General features: G+C 51.2%; 2 protein-coding genes across 8 annotated transcripts in view; one reads left to right on the top strand and one right to left on the bottom strand.

Annotated features, from left to right (window-relative positions):
* Nucleotides 1–327: 327 nt before the first annotated feature.
* MMAB (metabolism of cobalamin associated B) lies at nt 328–14,023 on the bottom strand. Its single transcript, XM_047761366.1, has 9 exons — nt 13,859–14,023; nt 12,587–12,648; nt 9,686–9,779; nt 6,531–6,588; nt 4,613–4,685; nt 4,278–4,375; nt 3,882–3,946; nt 3,332–3,391; nt 328–1,562 (listed from the first exon to the last, which is right to left on the bottom strand). Exons 1-9 carry the CDS (start codon nt 13,972–13,974, stop codon nt 1,463–1,465), a joined length of 726 nt encoding a protein of 241 aa, XP_047617322.1. The 5' UTR covers nt 13,975–14,023; the 3' UTR covers nt 328–1,462.
* A 237-nt stretch (nt 14,024–14,260) lies between these two features.
* MVK (mevalonate kinase) overlaps nt 14,261–16,559 on the top strand; it is a 35,778-nt gene continuing 33,479 nt past the window's right edge. For 4 of the 7 annotated variants that reach the window (XR_007132231.1, XR_007132232.1, XM_047760885.1 and 1 more), the window contains exons 1-2: nt 14,365–14,568; nt 15,687–15,778. Coding sequence is in view for 5 of the 7 variants with exons in the window: in XM_047760885.1 (XP_047616841.1) it covers nt 15,701–15,778 (78 nt within the window). In the remaining 2 variants the exon portion in view is untranslated. The other 3 variants (XM_047760888.1, XM_047760886.1, XM_047760884.1) reach the window with 3 other exon arrangements.

Below are 16,559 nucleotides of genomic sequence, written 5' to 3'. Positions count from 1 at the left end.
GCCCTGCTCGTTCCAGAGGACGCAGAGGTGCAGGCAGGATCGAGTGACGTGCTGGATTCCCTGCGAGCTCTCCCTGGCCCAGCCTGAGAGCCTGCCCAGCAGCAAACACCTCTAACCTGTTCTGTATTGTTCTCAGTTCTGTCCACACACGCCGAGCGCCCACCATGTAGCAGGCCTGGTGCTGACCGTGCGCCGGAGCCACTCACAGTCACCTGCACCCCAGCCACTGTGCCCAAGTCAGGAACGAAAGGACTCAGAGGGGACGAGACATGATGTCCCTCCAGCAAAATTAGCATGTGAGGTGGTTAAGAACAAAAGCAACGGTAGCACAAGACTCATCATTTTAATGTATGTTGACTTGCCGGACAGCGGAGTGACCAGCCTTCCTGAGCCTCATGCCAAGCAGGAGCTCAGGAGATAAATGAGGGCCCAGAGGAGTTCACAGGGCATTTCCGCCCTGACAGTGAGCGAGAGCCTGCCCCTCCCAAGTCGTTTCCTGCAATTAGCCACTTGGAATCTTCAGGTTCTCAGAGCTGCCTCCTTGCCCTTCATAAATATCTCCCTTCCAAGGACACAGCTGACACTGGCAGTGTCGTTTCATTGCGGGAGGGAGCAGCGGTGACAAGTGAAATAAAATATAGCTGTGGCCTGGATCTCAGAGGCATAAACCAGCCAAGTGCAAAATCAGGGAAGTCAGTCTGGTCTGCGTTGGCCTCACTGGAAGTGGAAGATCTTAATGCCTCAGGCTGAACACCATCCACTCCAACCCTGGACGTGCCCTCCTTTAAGCGGCGGTGTTTCGCTCCCCGGGCTCTCTGTCCTTGATGGAGAAAGCCCTCCCCTGTAGAGAGGATTCTCCAGGCTGCACCCCCGCCACACACTCATCTTAGTCCAAGTGCTTTCGAGGCCTCGCTGTCAATCTGCAGCTGTCCTCCCCACATGATGAGTGACTCAGAGGTGACTAAACTCCAAATCCTGTCTGTCTTCCCCTTTGTAAATGTGACGTTTAAAGCCCCTTTGGCACAGGTAAATCATAGTTATGTTTCCAAGGGCCTCTGGTACCATTCCAGATCCTCGGACAACAGAGCTGCCAGTGGAAGGCCTCTCTCTCCCTCTGACACATACACACACACGCACCGTGCACAAGCCTTTCCTACTTTTACTCTCTTTCTGCATGGTCCTCAAAGAAGCAATCACTTTGTCTGTCTTTCCAGCAACACTGATTCAGTCCCACTTCCTGGAAGACCCAGGAGAGCCTAGGGGAGAAGGAGCCAGGTTCTCCACCAGCCACAGCTCCTAAAGGAAGTGCAGGGGTCTGAGAGAAGCTGCGTCTGGACAAAAGACCACCTTCTGGCCCCTGTGGGTGAGATCTTCAGGAATCAGGGCACGAGGGGCAAACTCTTCGCTGTTGTCAGCATGGAGGGGTCTGCAAAGCTTCCTTTCCCCATGATTTCCAAGCATCTCAGGCTGGATCTGATGGGTCATTTTTCTTATATATTTTTTCTGGATTCCCCTCCTTCATGGCTGCATATCTGGCTAACGTGAAGAGATAGTCGCTGAGTCTGGAGGGGCAGAGGGAGGCAAATGGAATGATCTGAAATGAGAGATCAATGCTAACTGGGTCCTTCCTATATTAGCCTTCAAGAAGGAAATATAAATCACATGCCCCCAGGAGCACCGGGCAGGACAGCAGCTGCTCAGCCAACCTGCACTTGATGGATGGCACATGAGGCCAGCTTTCGTGAGCCCTGTGCCTGACTCTGGCACCAAGGCTGGTGTGGTTCCTGAAGGAGGAGGCCACAAGCCTACCTGACCTCACAGGGCTGGTGACTCTGGGCCACTCCCTGGTTTGTTTCTGCACCTTCCAGTGACCAGGACTGGTGCCTCCCAAACTAGGGCAAGTCACCCTGGGATCCTGGTTTGGCAGGACCAGCTGAGCCAGGTCCAGGATCCTGCCGGTCTAAGGGGCAGCCAGGTGATGCTGACCCTGCTCTGAGTAGGGGCCTAGAGCAGGCTTCTCAACCTCAGCACTGACATCTGGGATCATTACCTGCAGCTGGGCGATTCTTTGCCGTGGGAATAGAGGCTGTCATGTGTGTCACAGGACACAGGCTAACACCCCTGGGCTCTACCCACTCGAGGCCAATGGCACCCACCCACCCCACCCCTGTTGTCTCTAGACTTTGTTAGCTGTCCTGGTTGAGAAGCACTGGCCTGGAGGGTTCTAATGGGCTCACCCCTAGCCCCTCTCCTCCTTTCTTTGATCCACTTTCTCTAGGCAGGGGTGAGAGTGGTGAGAAATACTAGAGGAAAGAGCCCACAGGGGCTGGCAGGGAGTTGGGAAGCTGTCCTGCACACTCCCTGGCTCCCACACCGAGCACTGACCCCACCCTCCTCTGTCTCTCCCGCCCCAATCCTACTGGGAGGCCAGCTCTAGGTCAGGTCCTGCTGGAACCTTCCCTGACCCACGCCCCTCCCGCAACCATGTCCCCCTCCTCCTAACACCTGGCTGTCTCTCTGTGGTTGGTGGGGGGTGCGTGGAAAAGTCTCTGCTCTGTGTGTACCCCCCAACCCAGGGCAGCCATGTGCTTGTTTCTCATCTGTGAAGTGATTGTTTCCTTGCTGAGGGAGTGAACTGGCCGGGCCTGCACATTACTACGAGACTGGAAGGTTCCCCAGGGGCTGCTGTGACATGAACAGAAGGGTCCTCATTCCCCTGGGGCCCACTCCCCTCCCAGGAGGAAAGGAGCTGGTCAGGGCCCATCAAAGCCCAGGCCATGTCCCAGTGCAAGAAGTGACCACAGTAAGGGGCCAGGTTCCAGCTGTGAAGTCACTTTCTGGACCCCCAGGCAGCTCCCAGGGTCCCTCAGCTCTCATCCTGGAGGAACCTGAGCCAGGGCCGGAGCAGACTGATTGCGGGGCAGGAGCAGCCTCCCCAGGCCAGCCCGGCCCCCTGCGTCCTGCGCCCCAAAGGTTTTGAGGTGGCTCTGCCCGGCCCTCCTTCAGGTTACACTGCTCCAGGGCCTAGCGGCAAAGGGGCTCCCTGGTCGGTCACCTGCTCGATATCTCAAAGCGGACCCCTTGCTACCTCACTGGCCTCTGTCCTTATGTTTTCCTTTGCTGGTTTTTTGCAGCAGCCTCTCCCAGCAAGACCGTCCTCTCACCACAGGGACGGAACTTGCTGTGTCCTCAGCTGCATCCCTGTGCAGGGCCTGGCCCACAGCAGACCCTCAGTGAACACAAAACATGGACAACTGAGGCCTGTTCTATTGTTACTTTCCATGTCAGAGACCCCCCCCCCCCGCCGCCCCAACCCCCCCTGCATATCTACCTGTTTAAGAACTTGGCCACGTTCACATCTGTCTCACCCGTCTGGACAAGAGGCACCACGCTAGGAGAAGAAACAGTGTCACATGAGGTTACAAGCTCTGCACACTGTGGGGCCCAGGCTGCGTCCCGAGCCAGCATTTCACTGTCTTCTGGGGCCTGACCTGGCATCCTTGCCAGGTGACTGCTGTCTGCTGAGCGCCAATGACCCGGGAGGCCCTCTGCGCATGTCGCCTCTGCTGCATAACCCTGGCTGGGAGGCTTTCTTCCCAAACACAGGCCTCTTGTTTGTGTCCTTGCCCCAGGGGCTCTGTCACCTGGGCACGTCTCCACCCGCCATTTGGTGTCCTAAGGACCCCTCCTCTGCTCAGCCACCCCCACTTATCCAAACTTGGTGTTGTCTCCAGTTTTTCGCCACTATGAGCACTGCTGACTGGATAGCTTTGTACAAATGACTCCTTTCCTTTTGAAGCTGAAGCTTTGTTACCCTGCTTCCCTTTAGGAACCACCAGGCCCCATGAGCCTTTCAGGCCCCGCTCCCTCGGTCCCCTTACCGTCTCTCTGCTCGGCGGCACACGGCCCGACAGAAGTGCAGCGCAGAGCTGCTCTTGCCTCCCGACTGGAAGGAGAAGGTGGACGTTGGCTGGAGTGAGGGGGTGGGGAGGTGCCCCCGGCACATAGGGACTCCTCGGACACACAGAAGGACGTGTGGACCCTGCCCCCACAGAGTGTTCTGCCTCTAGGGGCCCTGCCAGGGCACACCCACTGGGTACCCCTCTCCAAAGTGGGTAGGGCTAGGGAGGGACCAGTGAGGCTCTGGAGGGCACTTGGGGACTGGGGGACAGCTTCCGTCACTGTTAAAAATTAAAGAGGGGGACTCAATCCATGCCTGTGTTTTTTCAATACCCTTGGCCCATAGCCACCCCTGGGTTCAGGCAGCTGGTACCTACAGGCAGGATAAAGGCCGTGAGTGGGGGCAGCTGGCTGGAGTATCTGTCGATCCACTGCTCCAGCTCCAGGATGGGCCCCACCTCGAACGTGGTGTGTTCTGTAGAGCCAAGAAGGCCACTGCCATGAGGCCACGACCCAGGATCACAAGGAGCCCACTCCCTGTCCCTTTCACCCAGGGGCCCCAAAGACCATTCCACTGGCTCAGAGGACCTTCCCTCTCAGGCTCCAAGAGCCAGACTGACAGGGGGCCCCGGTGATGTCCAGGAGCGAGTGTCCCCTCACTGCCACCCATGGGCCCTCTGAACACACACGGCAGGTTCAGGGAGAGAGTTACTTAAGTGAGCCTCCCTGGCCGAGGAGCGCGGTGTGGCCAGGGCAGCGCCAATGTCCTGCAGGGAGCACTGGATCTGGGGAAGAAACAGAAGGCGTGGTTGAAAACCTGGTCACATGGGGTACAGAGCGCTATATGCGGGTGAGGCGGGTAGGGGCTAGACTGCCAGGGGCTGGTGGACCTCTAATGAGCTAGCATTTAAAGGCTAACAGAGTTCCCATCGTGGCTCAGTGGTTAATGAACCTGACTAGTATCCACATGGATGCGGGTTTGATCCCTGACCTTGCTCAGTGGGTTAAGGATCCAACATTGCTGTGAGCTGTGGTGTAGGTCACAGACGCTGTTCGGATCCAGTGTTGCTGTGGCTGTGGTGTAGGCTGGCGGCTGCAGCTCCACTTCAACCCCTAGTCTGGGTACCTCCATGTGCCATGGGTGCAACCCTAAAAAGACCAAAAAAAAAGGCTAACTAGCAAACTCTGTTTGAACCTGCACAGTTCTGCCCTGCTGAGAAGGGCCCTGGCTCCCTTGGGAACATCTGGGTGACACAGATCTCCATCTGCATCAGGCACCCAGGGATGGCCAAGAGGAATCGTTTTACCCCGATCCTGTCTCCCATGCGCCAGGGCATGCGAGGTCTTTTTCTTTTCTCTAAACTTCCAGCTTTGGTTTTCTAACCTGTAACACCTGGGCTGAGGGACCAAAGGAGACAGTGCTTTCTAAACTACACAAGACAGGCCTGTGTTCTCAGGAGACAGCTGCTGTGACAGCATGCCTGGAACAGGACACGGGGAGAGGACAGATACTGCCCGCCCAGGAGTGGACTGGAGCCCTCCCTGGACCACTGAGCAGTGGACATTGGTTAAGTTACTTGATTATGCGGTGGCTCTTGGGTGGGAAGGGGAGTCACGGTACCACCCCCAATGGGCTCCAGGAAGAACAAATCACAGTCTGTGGCCTTAGGGCACCCAGACTACACTCCTGGTGACACCCGCTGTTTGAGGCAGAAGTGCAGGAGCTGTGGAAGCCTGGGGGAGGGACCAGCTGGAGGCGGGGATGGACAGGGAAGGCTCTGGAGGAGGTGACATCAAAACTGTCACCCAAAGCACGGAGCCTAAGCCAGGAGCCACTGCCCGCCTTCCCTCTGCAAACACCGCTCAGGTGAGCACAGCAGACAGAAACTACCACTGTGAACACCAATGGGTCCTCGTTATGAGGCTGAAGACCAGCCTTCTCCATACAGGAAGTGCCTCGTTCACAGAACGTTCTAGCAGTTTAGGCCTCCCATGCTCTCCAGCCCCTCAGTGCCCTGCATTAGCTCCCAGGGGCTCAGTGGGCTCCAGCCTGGCCTAGAGGACTGGAGTGGGCCAAGGGCCGGCCTTCCAGGGGCAGTTTCTAGAGATTCAGGTCAGCACGTAGACTGGAACCCTGGGGACATCCTCCACGCTCTAGTGGTGACGGCCCTGCTTCCATTTCCGAAGTCCTCTCTGTAGCCCGGAGCCCCCGCTGCCTCTTAAGGAACAGAACAGTAATTCTAAGAATGCTACTGTCCGACAGCCTGACATTTTAGCCCAGGTCACTCTCAGTGGGGAGAGCTGTCCTGTGCCTTGTAGGATGTTTAGCTGCGTCCGTGCCTCTACCCACTAGATCCCAGCTGGGACACCTAAAAACATCTCTGGAACTGCCTGCTGAGACCACAGCACTTCACATTTCCCTCTGTGAATGCAAGCCTCGCCCTTGCCTGTGATGGAGGGTTACCTCTGTACATCCCCATCTCACAGATGAAGAAACTGAGGCTGAAAAAGGGAAGGTGACTAGCTCTAGGTGACACAGAGGGGAAGCAGTGGCCAGACAGCAAATCGAGTTATGGCCACCAGGCCTCGGGGGTGAAAAATCCCAGCTTGGGTGAGACACTGTTACTCACTTTCTGAAGCTCTTCAGCAAACGGGTGGCCCTTTTCTGCAATTAATTCCATAGCAAACCTTTGAGGAAAAAGGAAAAAGAATTTCCCTTGAATATAAAGTCCCCGGGGCCCTGTCTTGCTGGAAGGCAATACGTCCTCATGTGACAGGTCATTTGGCTAACTGAGCAATCACAGGAAGGTGTTATTTTCTTACTGACAATGAGAACATTATAATCTTCCATGGGGTTGGGGGTATTTGTTTCCCATCCTCATTGCTCATCCAGCCAACAACTCCTATTTAAGGGCCTACTCGGGCCAGGTCCAGGCAATTTGGAATGAACAGCAAGTGAGGGAGCTGTGAATTGGATATCACATGATGGAAGGTGAAGTTGCAGATGGAGGTCAGTGCTCTGAAGAAAAGGGCGAGAGTCCTGGGAAGCTTGGCCTTGATTAGAGTTCAGGAAGGGCTTCCTGGAGGAAGTGATGCTGGAGGTAGGACTGTGAAGGTTGGGTAGGAGTTCCCTGGTCGCGGGGGGGGGGGCAGGAAGCAGAGTGCCCTTGATGCAGGTCAGGCCCCAGGCTCCAGCCTCCCTCAGAATGCTGCACCCCCTTCCACACAAGTTAGGGTCCTGGCCGGGAACAGACAGCAGTGCATTCAAAGGGACTGTTAACAGAGTGGGAAGGGTTATGGGAACTGAAGACTGGGTGGCAAAGGTGAGCAAAACCAGGAGCTTGAAGGGGCAAAAGAGGGTCAAAGGTGCTACTAAGTCTGGAGAGAGCTGGAATCTGGGCAGGACCTCAGAGCTGGGCCGCTGGGAGGGCAGGTGGAGAGCCCAGCTTCTGCCAGAGCCACACATAGCCGGGGACGGGGTCACATGTACCCCACACCTCTCCACCCCTGTTCGATCTGCTGGTGCTTCCCATTGGTTAGACCAACTCTAAAGCCAGAGGACAAGGGAAGCAGAGTCCAACAGCCTCCAGGGAATAAAGGCCAGCCTCCCGGGGCACAGAGAATGGCTCTGAAAGCTGTCTAGTGCTGGTCTTCCCTCTGGGCAGCGAGGGGGGTCTCTGCGCTGGGACATGGCGTATGCCTCAGGCCTAGCACACAGGACGTGCTCACCCAGCTCCATCCCAGCTCCCACCACGTGTTGCTGCCCCTCGAATCCACTGCATCCCATCCCCAAAGACCATGGGCTCCAGAAGGCAGGGCTGCGGCTCCCTGCTCGGCAGAGCCTGGCACACACAGATGCTCCAAAAATGTCTGAAGACAGAAGAACCTACAACTGAGCTTTTGCCAGCCTTCTGCTTGCTGCTATGCTAATTCCAAACAGAGGAGGCTAGAACCTTCCTTCCCGCCCCTCTGCCCACTTCACCTTGTGTCTGCTTCCCCCTCTCCACACAGAGCAAGCGGGCTGCCCTCTCTACTCTGCAGACTATCTATACCGCCCATCATCTGTCCTGAAAACCTCACTTACAACTATCATTGAGAAAGGGCATCCGTGAAAGGTAAGAGTGATTCTTTTTTGGCCACCCTGCAGCATATGGAGTTCCCTGACCAGGGATCAGGTCTGAGCCACAGTTGTAGCCTATGCCACACATCCTTTAACCCACTGTGCTAGGCTGGGGATTGAACCTGTGTCTTGGTGCTGCAGAGACATCACTGATCCCATTGGTCCATAGCAGGAATTCCAGTAAGTTTTAATAATAACAACAATGATAGTAATGATAACTAGCATGATTTGGGGGGCTTGGTACTGTCCTGAGGGGGAAACACGAAGTTATCTCATTCAATCCTCACAAGAACCCAATGAGATGGATATTATTATTATGCTCATTTGACAACAGGAAGCAGGGGCTTGGAGAGGCCAGGTAATTTGCCTGCAGTCACAGAGCCAGTCAGCAGTGGGAGAGAACTTGAACCCGGGTCTGATTCCCACAAATCAAGGCCCCACTAGAGCTCGTGAACCAGCACTTGCAATAATGGCAGCTCACACTGCCCATAGCTTGCTGAGCACAGTGGACTGTACTTTGCTCTCCAATATTCTCTGCCTTCCCACCCCGCTATTGTTGGGTGTGTCCACAGGGCTGGCTCTGGCCAATGAAATGTGAGTGGAGGGGCTGTGCACTTCGTGGAAGCTTTAAGAGCCAGTGTGGGACACTAGCACAGTCTCTTCCCTCTGCCATGATTACTGGTATTGTTCCAGACTGAGGCCGTCCTGCCAGTCAGGTCCCAGAGTGAAGGCCATGTGGAGCAGAAACATATCAGACACAGGATGGGCTTGAGGTAAGAGGATGAAATATGCCTTTGGTGGTGTAAGCCATGAGATCTGGTAGGTTACCCTGGCATGGCCTGGCCAATCCTGACTAATTCCCTAAGCCTACCTTCTAAACTCTGGCTGTGTAAGTGCTTGTTTAAAAGACAAGACTCGGACCTCCCTAGTGACTTTGTGGGTTAAGGATCCCGTACTATCACTGCAGCAGCTTGGGTCACTGCTATGGCACGGGTTTGATCCCTGGCCCAGGAACTTCCGTATGCTGTGGGTATAGCCCAAAATTAAAATAAAAAAATTAAATAAAAAACAAGACTTGGAGTTCCTTTTGTGGCTCAACAGTTAACAAACCCGACTAGTATCCATGAGGACTCAGGTTTAATCCCTGGCCTCGCTCAGTGGGTAAAGATCTGGCGTGGCCGTGAGCTGTGGTGTAGGTCACAGATGGGGCTCAGATCCAGAGTTGCTGTGGCTGTGGCGTAGGCCAGCGGCTACAGTTCCAAGTTGACCCCTAGCCTGGGAACTTCCACGTGCTGTGGGTGCGGCCCTAAAAAGACAAAAATAAATAAATAAATAAACAAACAAACAAGACTCACCAAAGGAATACATCTGATGTACTATGTACTATGCTCAACTCACCTATGACTCAATATGTGCTCCTGAAAGGCACACACATGCACCCGAGCGCAGTGAGGGAGCAGGGACGCAGGGGTGAGGGACAGAGCAGACGGGAAGGGCATCTGCAGCCCACAGCCTCATGGAGCTGACCAGCTGCCCCTGAGCCCGCAGGGTTGTCAAGGGCTGGCAGCCTCCAGGACAGGCCGGCACTCCGGAGGGCCATGCGTCAATCACTAATCACTAATGACCAACTCAAACCCAACCCCAAGGCCAACCCGTCCCCCTTACCCGATGGCTGAACTTAATTCATCTGTAGTCCCCACGGCTTCAAACACCTGGTCATCTTTGGGTCTCCTTTCTCCAGTGAAGGTGCTAGAAAACCCTGTGAAAAATGTTTTGCCACCCAAATTAAAGATTTTTTTTTCCCTGATAGGCTTTAAAAATTTTTTTTTTCCATTTTAAGTATTACATATACAGAAAAGTGTTCACGTCATAAGTGTGCAAGTTGATGAATTGTTACTAACTGAAATAGACCTCAGTGATCTCACCCAGATCAAGAAAGAGAATATGAGCCTCTCCCAGAAGCCCCCAAGTCCCCTCTTCCAGTCACTGTCCCCCCTACCAGGGGTAGCCACTATCCTAACTTCTTTCCTGATAGGCTTTTATTTTAAACTTAAAAAAACCTTTAGACTGGATAAGCAATGAGGTCCTACTGTACAGCACTGGGAACTATATCCAATCTCTTGGGATAGACCATGAGGGAAGACAGCATGAGGAGAAAAAAAAGGTATATATATGTTTGACTGGGTCACTTTGCAGTACAGCAGAAATTGACACAACATTGTAAATCAACTATACTTTTTAAAAAAATTACCACAAAAACCCCTTACAATCATGTACTAACCATTCTGTTAAAGAAATAAAACATACATGCCCAGATTATATCCACATGGTCATGATATTTCACATAAAATCCTAGTCCTCTGTATCTTTGCCAGGTCCCTGTCCTCTCTTCCTCCCCCAACCTCTGAGAAAGAGAAAACTTGCTCCTGGCAGCCAGGCACTGGCCTGGCACTCACAGGTGGGCTGCGGTGTTCTCCACAGATGATGTCACAGAGCACCACCAGACGGGCCACTTGGTGACGGAGATGGATGAAGACCAAAGCAAGACCCTTCCATGGTCCTATCTGAGCACAGAATACTGTCCAAACTAAAAAAAAGGGCCAAATATCCCCCTTTCCCGACTAATGTGACTGCTGCTTCCTCATCAATTACAGCTTGAGCCCCCCTCTGCCCTTCCCTTCTTGCCCTTTTATCATCTAGATAAACATGACTAAGACATCCAATGACAATTAGCCCCACTTTCTGACAATGTGCGACCCAGAGTGAAGCCCCCTCCACGGATCTCTCCCCAGATCACCTGGCACAAGCCTGGTCCGATGCTGTGCCACTGCTCTGGTTGTGATGAGCTACCTGGGCCTATTTTATTTGACTGGATTGTCCCTGGAGTCTTTGACTGGAGGGCATCGGCACTGCCTTCTATTTGTCATTCCTTTGCATCTTTTTTTAAATTGTAACATCTACATAAAAGAAAATTCACCATTTTAACCATTTTTAGGTGTACAATAGCATTAAGTACATCCTATGCATGTCTTTATTGTTTTACTACATAAACATACCCCCAGAGCAATAAATACTAGTGATCAGCATAGTTTTTTTGTACTTTTTTAGGGCCGTACCCCAGGCATATGGAGGTTCCCAGACCAGGGGTCAAATAATCAGAGCTACAGCTGCCAGCCTATACCACAGCCACAGAAAGGCAGGATCTAAGCCTCATCTGCAACCTATACCACAGCTCACAACAACACCGGATCTTTAACCCACTGAGTGAAGCCAGGGATCGAACCCAAAACCTCATGGCTCCTAGTCGGATTTGTTTCTGCTGCGCCACGAAGGGAACTCCCTCAGCACAATTTTAAACTTTAGAAAATAGTATCATACTGATAGGTTCTTCTGGATCCTTTTTCTGTAAAACATGTTTCAGAGTTTTTTAATCTTCATTTTTTAAAATTTACTTTTACTTTTTATTATTATAGTTGATTTCCAATGTTGTGCCAATTTCTGCTGTACAGCAAAGAGACTCAGTCATGCAAATATATGTTCTTTTTTTTTTGCTTTTTTTTTTTTTAGGGCCACACTCGCAGCATATAGAAGTTCCCAGGCTAGGGGTCCAACCACAGCAACACAGGATCCAAGCTGTGTCTGCAACCTACACCACAGCTCATGGCAACACCAGATCCTTAAACCACTGAGGAAGGCCAGGAATGGTTCCTAGTTGGATTTGTTTCTGCTACACCATGATGGGAACTCCCAAATATATATTCTCTCTCTCTTTTTTTTTTTTTTTTAAGGCTCCACCTACGGCATATGGAAATTCCTGGGTCAGGGGTCCAATTAGAGCTGTAGCTGCCGGCCTATGCTACAGCCACAGCAACGCTGGATCCAAGCAATATCTGTGACCTATGCTGCAGTCTGTGGCAATGCCAGCTCCTTAAGCCACTGAGTGGGTCCAGGGATCAAACCCACATCCTCAAGGATACTATGTCAGGTTCTTAACCCTCTGAGCCACAACAGGAACTCCTATATCCTTTTTTTTATATATTATTTTCCATCATGGTCTATCCCAGGAGATTGGATATAGTTCCCTGTGCTATACAGTAGGAACTTAATTTTTTTTTTAGTATAATAACTATGTTTTTTCCATTTTAGGAAGTATAGTTGATTTACAATGTTGTGCCAATTGTTTTGGCACTTTAAAAATTATCAAAGTAATACGTGCTCATTATAAAAAATAATGGAATACAGTAAAAATATGTACAGGAAACAATGAAAGCCTCCCTATTCATTCCCCTCTCCCATAATTCAAGATCTCTCCCAGGTCCAAGGTGTAACTATATAATGTTCTTGGCATTTCTGAACATATAAAGACACACACACTTGTATCCAATGGATTCCAATTTGAATTGCTCTGCAACTCACATTTATCACTTAATATATCTTGGGCCCTTTCATGTCACATCACATTTTGATCTGTCACATACTTTGCAGTGTCTGCAAAGAAGGCGGAAGAACTTTAAAATGGAAGAATCTTCCATCTCTCTCTGTATTTTTCGCCTGTCTCCACCCTACCTTTGTCTCCTGTCTTGGTGTAGATCTTGGGGATTTTGGGCGTCTTTGAGGAAGGCTGTGGCCTAAGGAGAAACAGACAGCAAGAGGTGGTGAGTGGATGTAAATCAACTATAATGGAAAAAATAAAAATCATTAAAAAAAGAGGTGGTGAGTGGGGATGGCCTATACCATGGGGCACCTCCATCAGTGGGTCACAGTTTGCTATCTGAACTCAATGGCAGCACTTATCCGCCTCTGCTTGGATCTCCTGTTATCTTTCCCCTCTGCTGCTCTTATTTTTAAGCTCTTTGTGGGCAAGCTCTGAATCTTGCCCACATCCATAGCTTCCCAGTAGCTGAAGTAGTGTACCGCTCAATAAATATAGGCTGAAAGAATTTATTGATCATTTTCTGTAGTCTCTGTTCTGTGATAGGTGAATTAATGACACTATCACCTAGAATTATGTCTGGAAGCTTCCCAAGCCCTCAAGGGAGGCACTACCTATGACCTTCATTTTAATGAGGAATCTCTAGCTCACGGAATGAGACTCACCTTCCCAGGTCATCCAGGGAGGAAGGAATCGAGCTGGGATTCTTGCCCATGACTACCTTACTCCACATTCCAAACAGTTACCTCTGTTCTACTCAAACATTGACCATCTACTCCACTAAGCCAGGGACTCTTGGAGTGAAAAAACCCTGGGCTATTTGCATACTGTGAAGCTCCCAAGTGCACTCTGAAATGAAGAACTGCCAAAACAGGGTTCAAAAACTGGCATTTTCAAATAGCAACATAACACTTTTAATACACACTTCAGCATTAAAAAGTGACATTAAAATGTTATTCAAATGTTCAATTACGGATCTATTAAATATATTAATCCATTAAGTCGGGTTCTGAGGTCTGGGAATAGGGTGCAAATTTCAAGATATATGACAGCCACCTTTAGATTGTGTTGGTGTATCTCTGTGTCTTAAAGTATAAACTAAGTTGGAGATAGGTCAAAATCTGAATTGCGGCCCCTCCTGATTGTAAGGCCAGTCAAGATGACCCTCTTGGCCCACAGAGGATACATCCTGTCCTGATGAATGCTAGACTTCGTCTGGACTTGTCTTGTGCCAAGACACCTTGATCTCCAGCTTCCACAGAACCTGTGTTGCCATGTGACGTCAGGGCTACAGAGCACGTCACCTGGGATAACTGCGGCGACGCCCCAGGGGTATGACGTAACCAGGGCGACGAAAACACAATTCACTACAGGTATCCGAGTTACCGTCCCAGGCAGGCACTCACCTCTCCCCGTCTTCCACGCCTTGGGGGCCACGGCTCTGAAAACGGAGACACAGTAGCCTGCGGGCACCAAGGCACCCACGCAGGCCAAGGCGACCTCCCGGGCCCCATATAGCCATGAGCCAGGCTTCTGATTGAGGACTGACCCTGACAGGCTCCCGTCCAGGTTCCTGGATGACACCACCTACCGCCGGCCGCGCCACCACTCAGCCGCCGTCTTCCATTGGTCCGTGGCTCTCGCCCCAGGGCGGGACACTCCCAGGCATTTGTTTCCATTGGTTCACACAGGAGAGGGGCGGGGAAATCCGCGAGGACTCGGCTAGCAACGTCTATTGGCTACTACTCAAGCCAATTGGTAAAAAGAGACTCCCGGCCCGCGCGCTCTGATTGGCTGGGCGGATGGGCTCGGCCACCTCCCCATGGCGCTTCAGAGCTCGCGGTTGGAGTCCGGGAGCTGTTCGGGGTCTGGAGCCGACAGCCTGCAGTCGCAGGTGAGAAATCCGAGTCGTGGTCCCTGGTGGCGCCAAGTCCGAGGCTGAGACCTAGGACGACCCCGGCTGGGCTCTTGGCTTCTCTGGCTCAGTTTCCCCAACTCTGAGCATCCGTCCTGAGTGGTCCACGACCTCGAATCTGGCAGACGGGATTTTGATTTTTGGACAAGCAACAGGTTTCCCGGCTCCGAGCCTGAGTTTCCCCTCCCCTTCTAAGAAACGGTACTTAGCTCATACTGCGGTTCAGGCCTCGTTCTATTGAGGCGATATACGGAAAGCCTTAAATAGATGGTAGTTTTGTACGGTTTACAAAAATCTTAAATGCACACAACGTGCACCTAGCAAGTTACTTTCTAGCAGTCTGTCTTGTAGAGATTCTCGCTTAAATGTCAAAAAAAAAAAAAAAAAAAAAGGAGGGGGTTGTAAGAGCTGTTTTCTGTGGCCTATTTTTAATTATGATATGTTAGTAACAGCCTAAATGTCCAGGAAAGAGTTCTTTCTGGTCCATGATTTCATTTACATTTCTACCTTTATGGAGTTCCTTCTGTGGCTCAGTGTGTTAAGAAGCTGCCTTCAGTGGCCCGGGTGCACCTGCAGCTCTGATTCAGTCCCTGGCCTGGGAACTTCCACATGCTGAGAGTGCAGACTTTTTTTTAAAAAATTGTAGTAATAATAAAATTGCAACCAAGAACCAAGCCAGTAATAAGTAGCTGTCAGCAATTGAGTGGTTATGATGTACCAGACATTGCTAAGTTTCCCTTCCATTATTAACCTTCTCAAAATCCATCGAGTTAAGTTCACTTATTGCTCCATGTAGCTTTTTGTGTCTGTGTGTGTGTCTTTTTTTTAGGGCCGCCCCTGTGGCATATGGAAGTTCCTAGGCTAGGGGTCGAATCGGAACTGTAGCTGCTGGCCTACACCACAGCCACAGCAACGCCAGAACAAAGCTGCATCTGTGACCTACACCACAGCTCCCGGCAACACCAAATCCATAACCCACCAAGTAAGACCAGGGATTGAACCCCTGTCCTCATGGATAGTAGTTGGGTTTGTTACCATTGAGCCAAGAGGAGAACTCCTCATGTGGCTTTTGAGGAGACTGAGGTCCATAGCCATTTGAGTGAGTTAACTAAGATGATATCACTGGGGATGGAAGAGCTAGATTGGAACCCAGATCTTTTTGATATCTCTTGTTGACTGCTGCTCTGCACTGCCTTTTAGGCATATACCACATGCTGAATGGCCGCTGCCTCTTTTTTGTTGTTTATATTGGTGAGCTTGAACTAAGCATTCTTGAAGATCTGGAGACCTTCCAACTTCTTTCTGGCTTTTCTTTTCAGGATTCCCAGGAGCCATGTTGTCTCAAGTCCTGCTGGTGTCTGCTCCAGGGAAAGTCATCCTTCATGGAGAGCATGCTGTGGTCCATGGCAAGGTACAAGGCCCCCTGAACCTTTGAGGAATGGGAGCTACTTTGCCCTGATGCTAATCTTATAAGAAGCTAAAAGGAAGCCTTAAGACATGGCCTAGTAAATCAGAATGAGGTCAGAGAGCTGAGCAAGGAAAAGACAGGTCTTAGGCCCTCTGAACGCCTTCTCTGGCCCACCCTTTAAGAGAGCAAAAAGATGACATGGAAAGCCCCGTGGGCAGAATGAAGTCACTTAGGAAGTGAACTTTGGTGAAGAAGAGATGAGATTTAAGGACTGAGCTCAGGAGCATTCCAACATCTAAAAGCTGGGAAGATGAATTGTATCCAGCAAGGAACTCTGAAACATGCATTTTCTCATTTAACTCTTACCAGTGCTGTCTCAGGGAAAACTTTTATTGTCCTCTCTTACAGATGTGGAAGCTGAGGCTTGGGAGAGGATTGGGAACTTGATCAAGGCCCCCTACACCATAGAGCTAGGAGTGAACCTAAGTCTCTTTAAACCCAGAGCTTGTGCTTTTTTCTACCCCTCTACTCTGTCATTTCTTTTTGTTTGTTTGTTTGTCTTTCTGCGCTGCACCCATGGCATATGGAGGCTCCCAGGCTAGGGGTCGAATCAGAGCCGTAGCTACACCACAGCCACAGCAATGCCTACACCACCACTACCACACAGTGATCTACACCACAGCTCACAGCAACTCCGGATCCTTAATCCACTGAACAAGGCCAGGGATCAAACCTGCGTCCTCATGGATGCTAGTCAGATTCGTTTCCGCTGAACCACAATGGG

This window comes from Phacochoerus africanus, chromosome 15 (genome assembly GCF_016906955.1).
Source record: "Phacochoerus africanus isolate WHEZ1 chromosome 15, ROS_Pafr_v1, whole genome shotgun sequence".
NCBI classification, from domain to species: domain Eukaryota; kingdom Metazoa; phylum Chordata; class Mammalia; order Artiodactyla; family Suidae; genus Phacochoerus; species Phacochoerus africanus.
This window is presented reverse-complemented; position numbering and strand designations above follow the sequence as displayed.

Coding starts and splice junctions, on each gene's coding strand:
- MMAB (XM_047761366.1), bottom strand. CDS start 13,974: ATGGCTATATGGGGCCCGGGAGGTCGCCTTGGCCTGCGTGGGTGCCTT. Junction 9,780..12,586: donor CACCAAGACAGGAGACAAAG/GTAGGGTGGAGA, acceptor CATTTTTCACAG/GGTTTTCTAGCACCTTCACT. Junction 3,947..4,277: donor TCACGGCCTTTATCCTGCCT/GTAGGTACCAGC, acceptor TTCTCCTTCCAG/TCGGGAGGCAAGAGCAGCTC.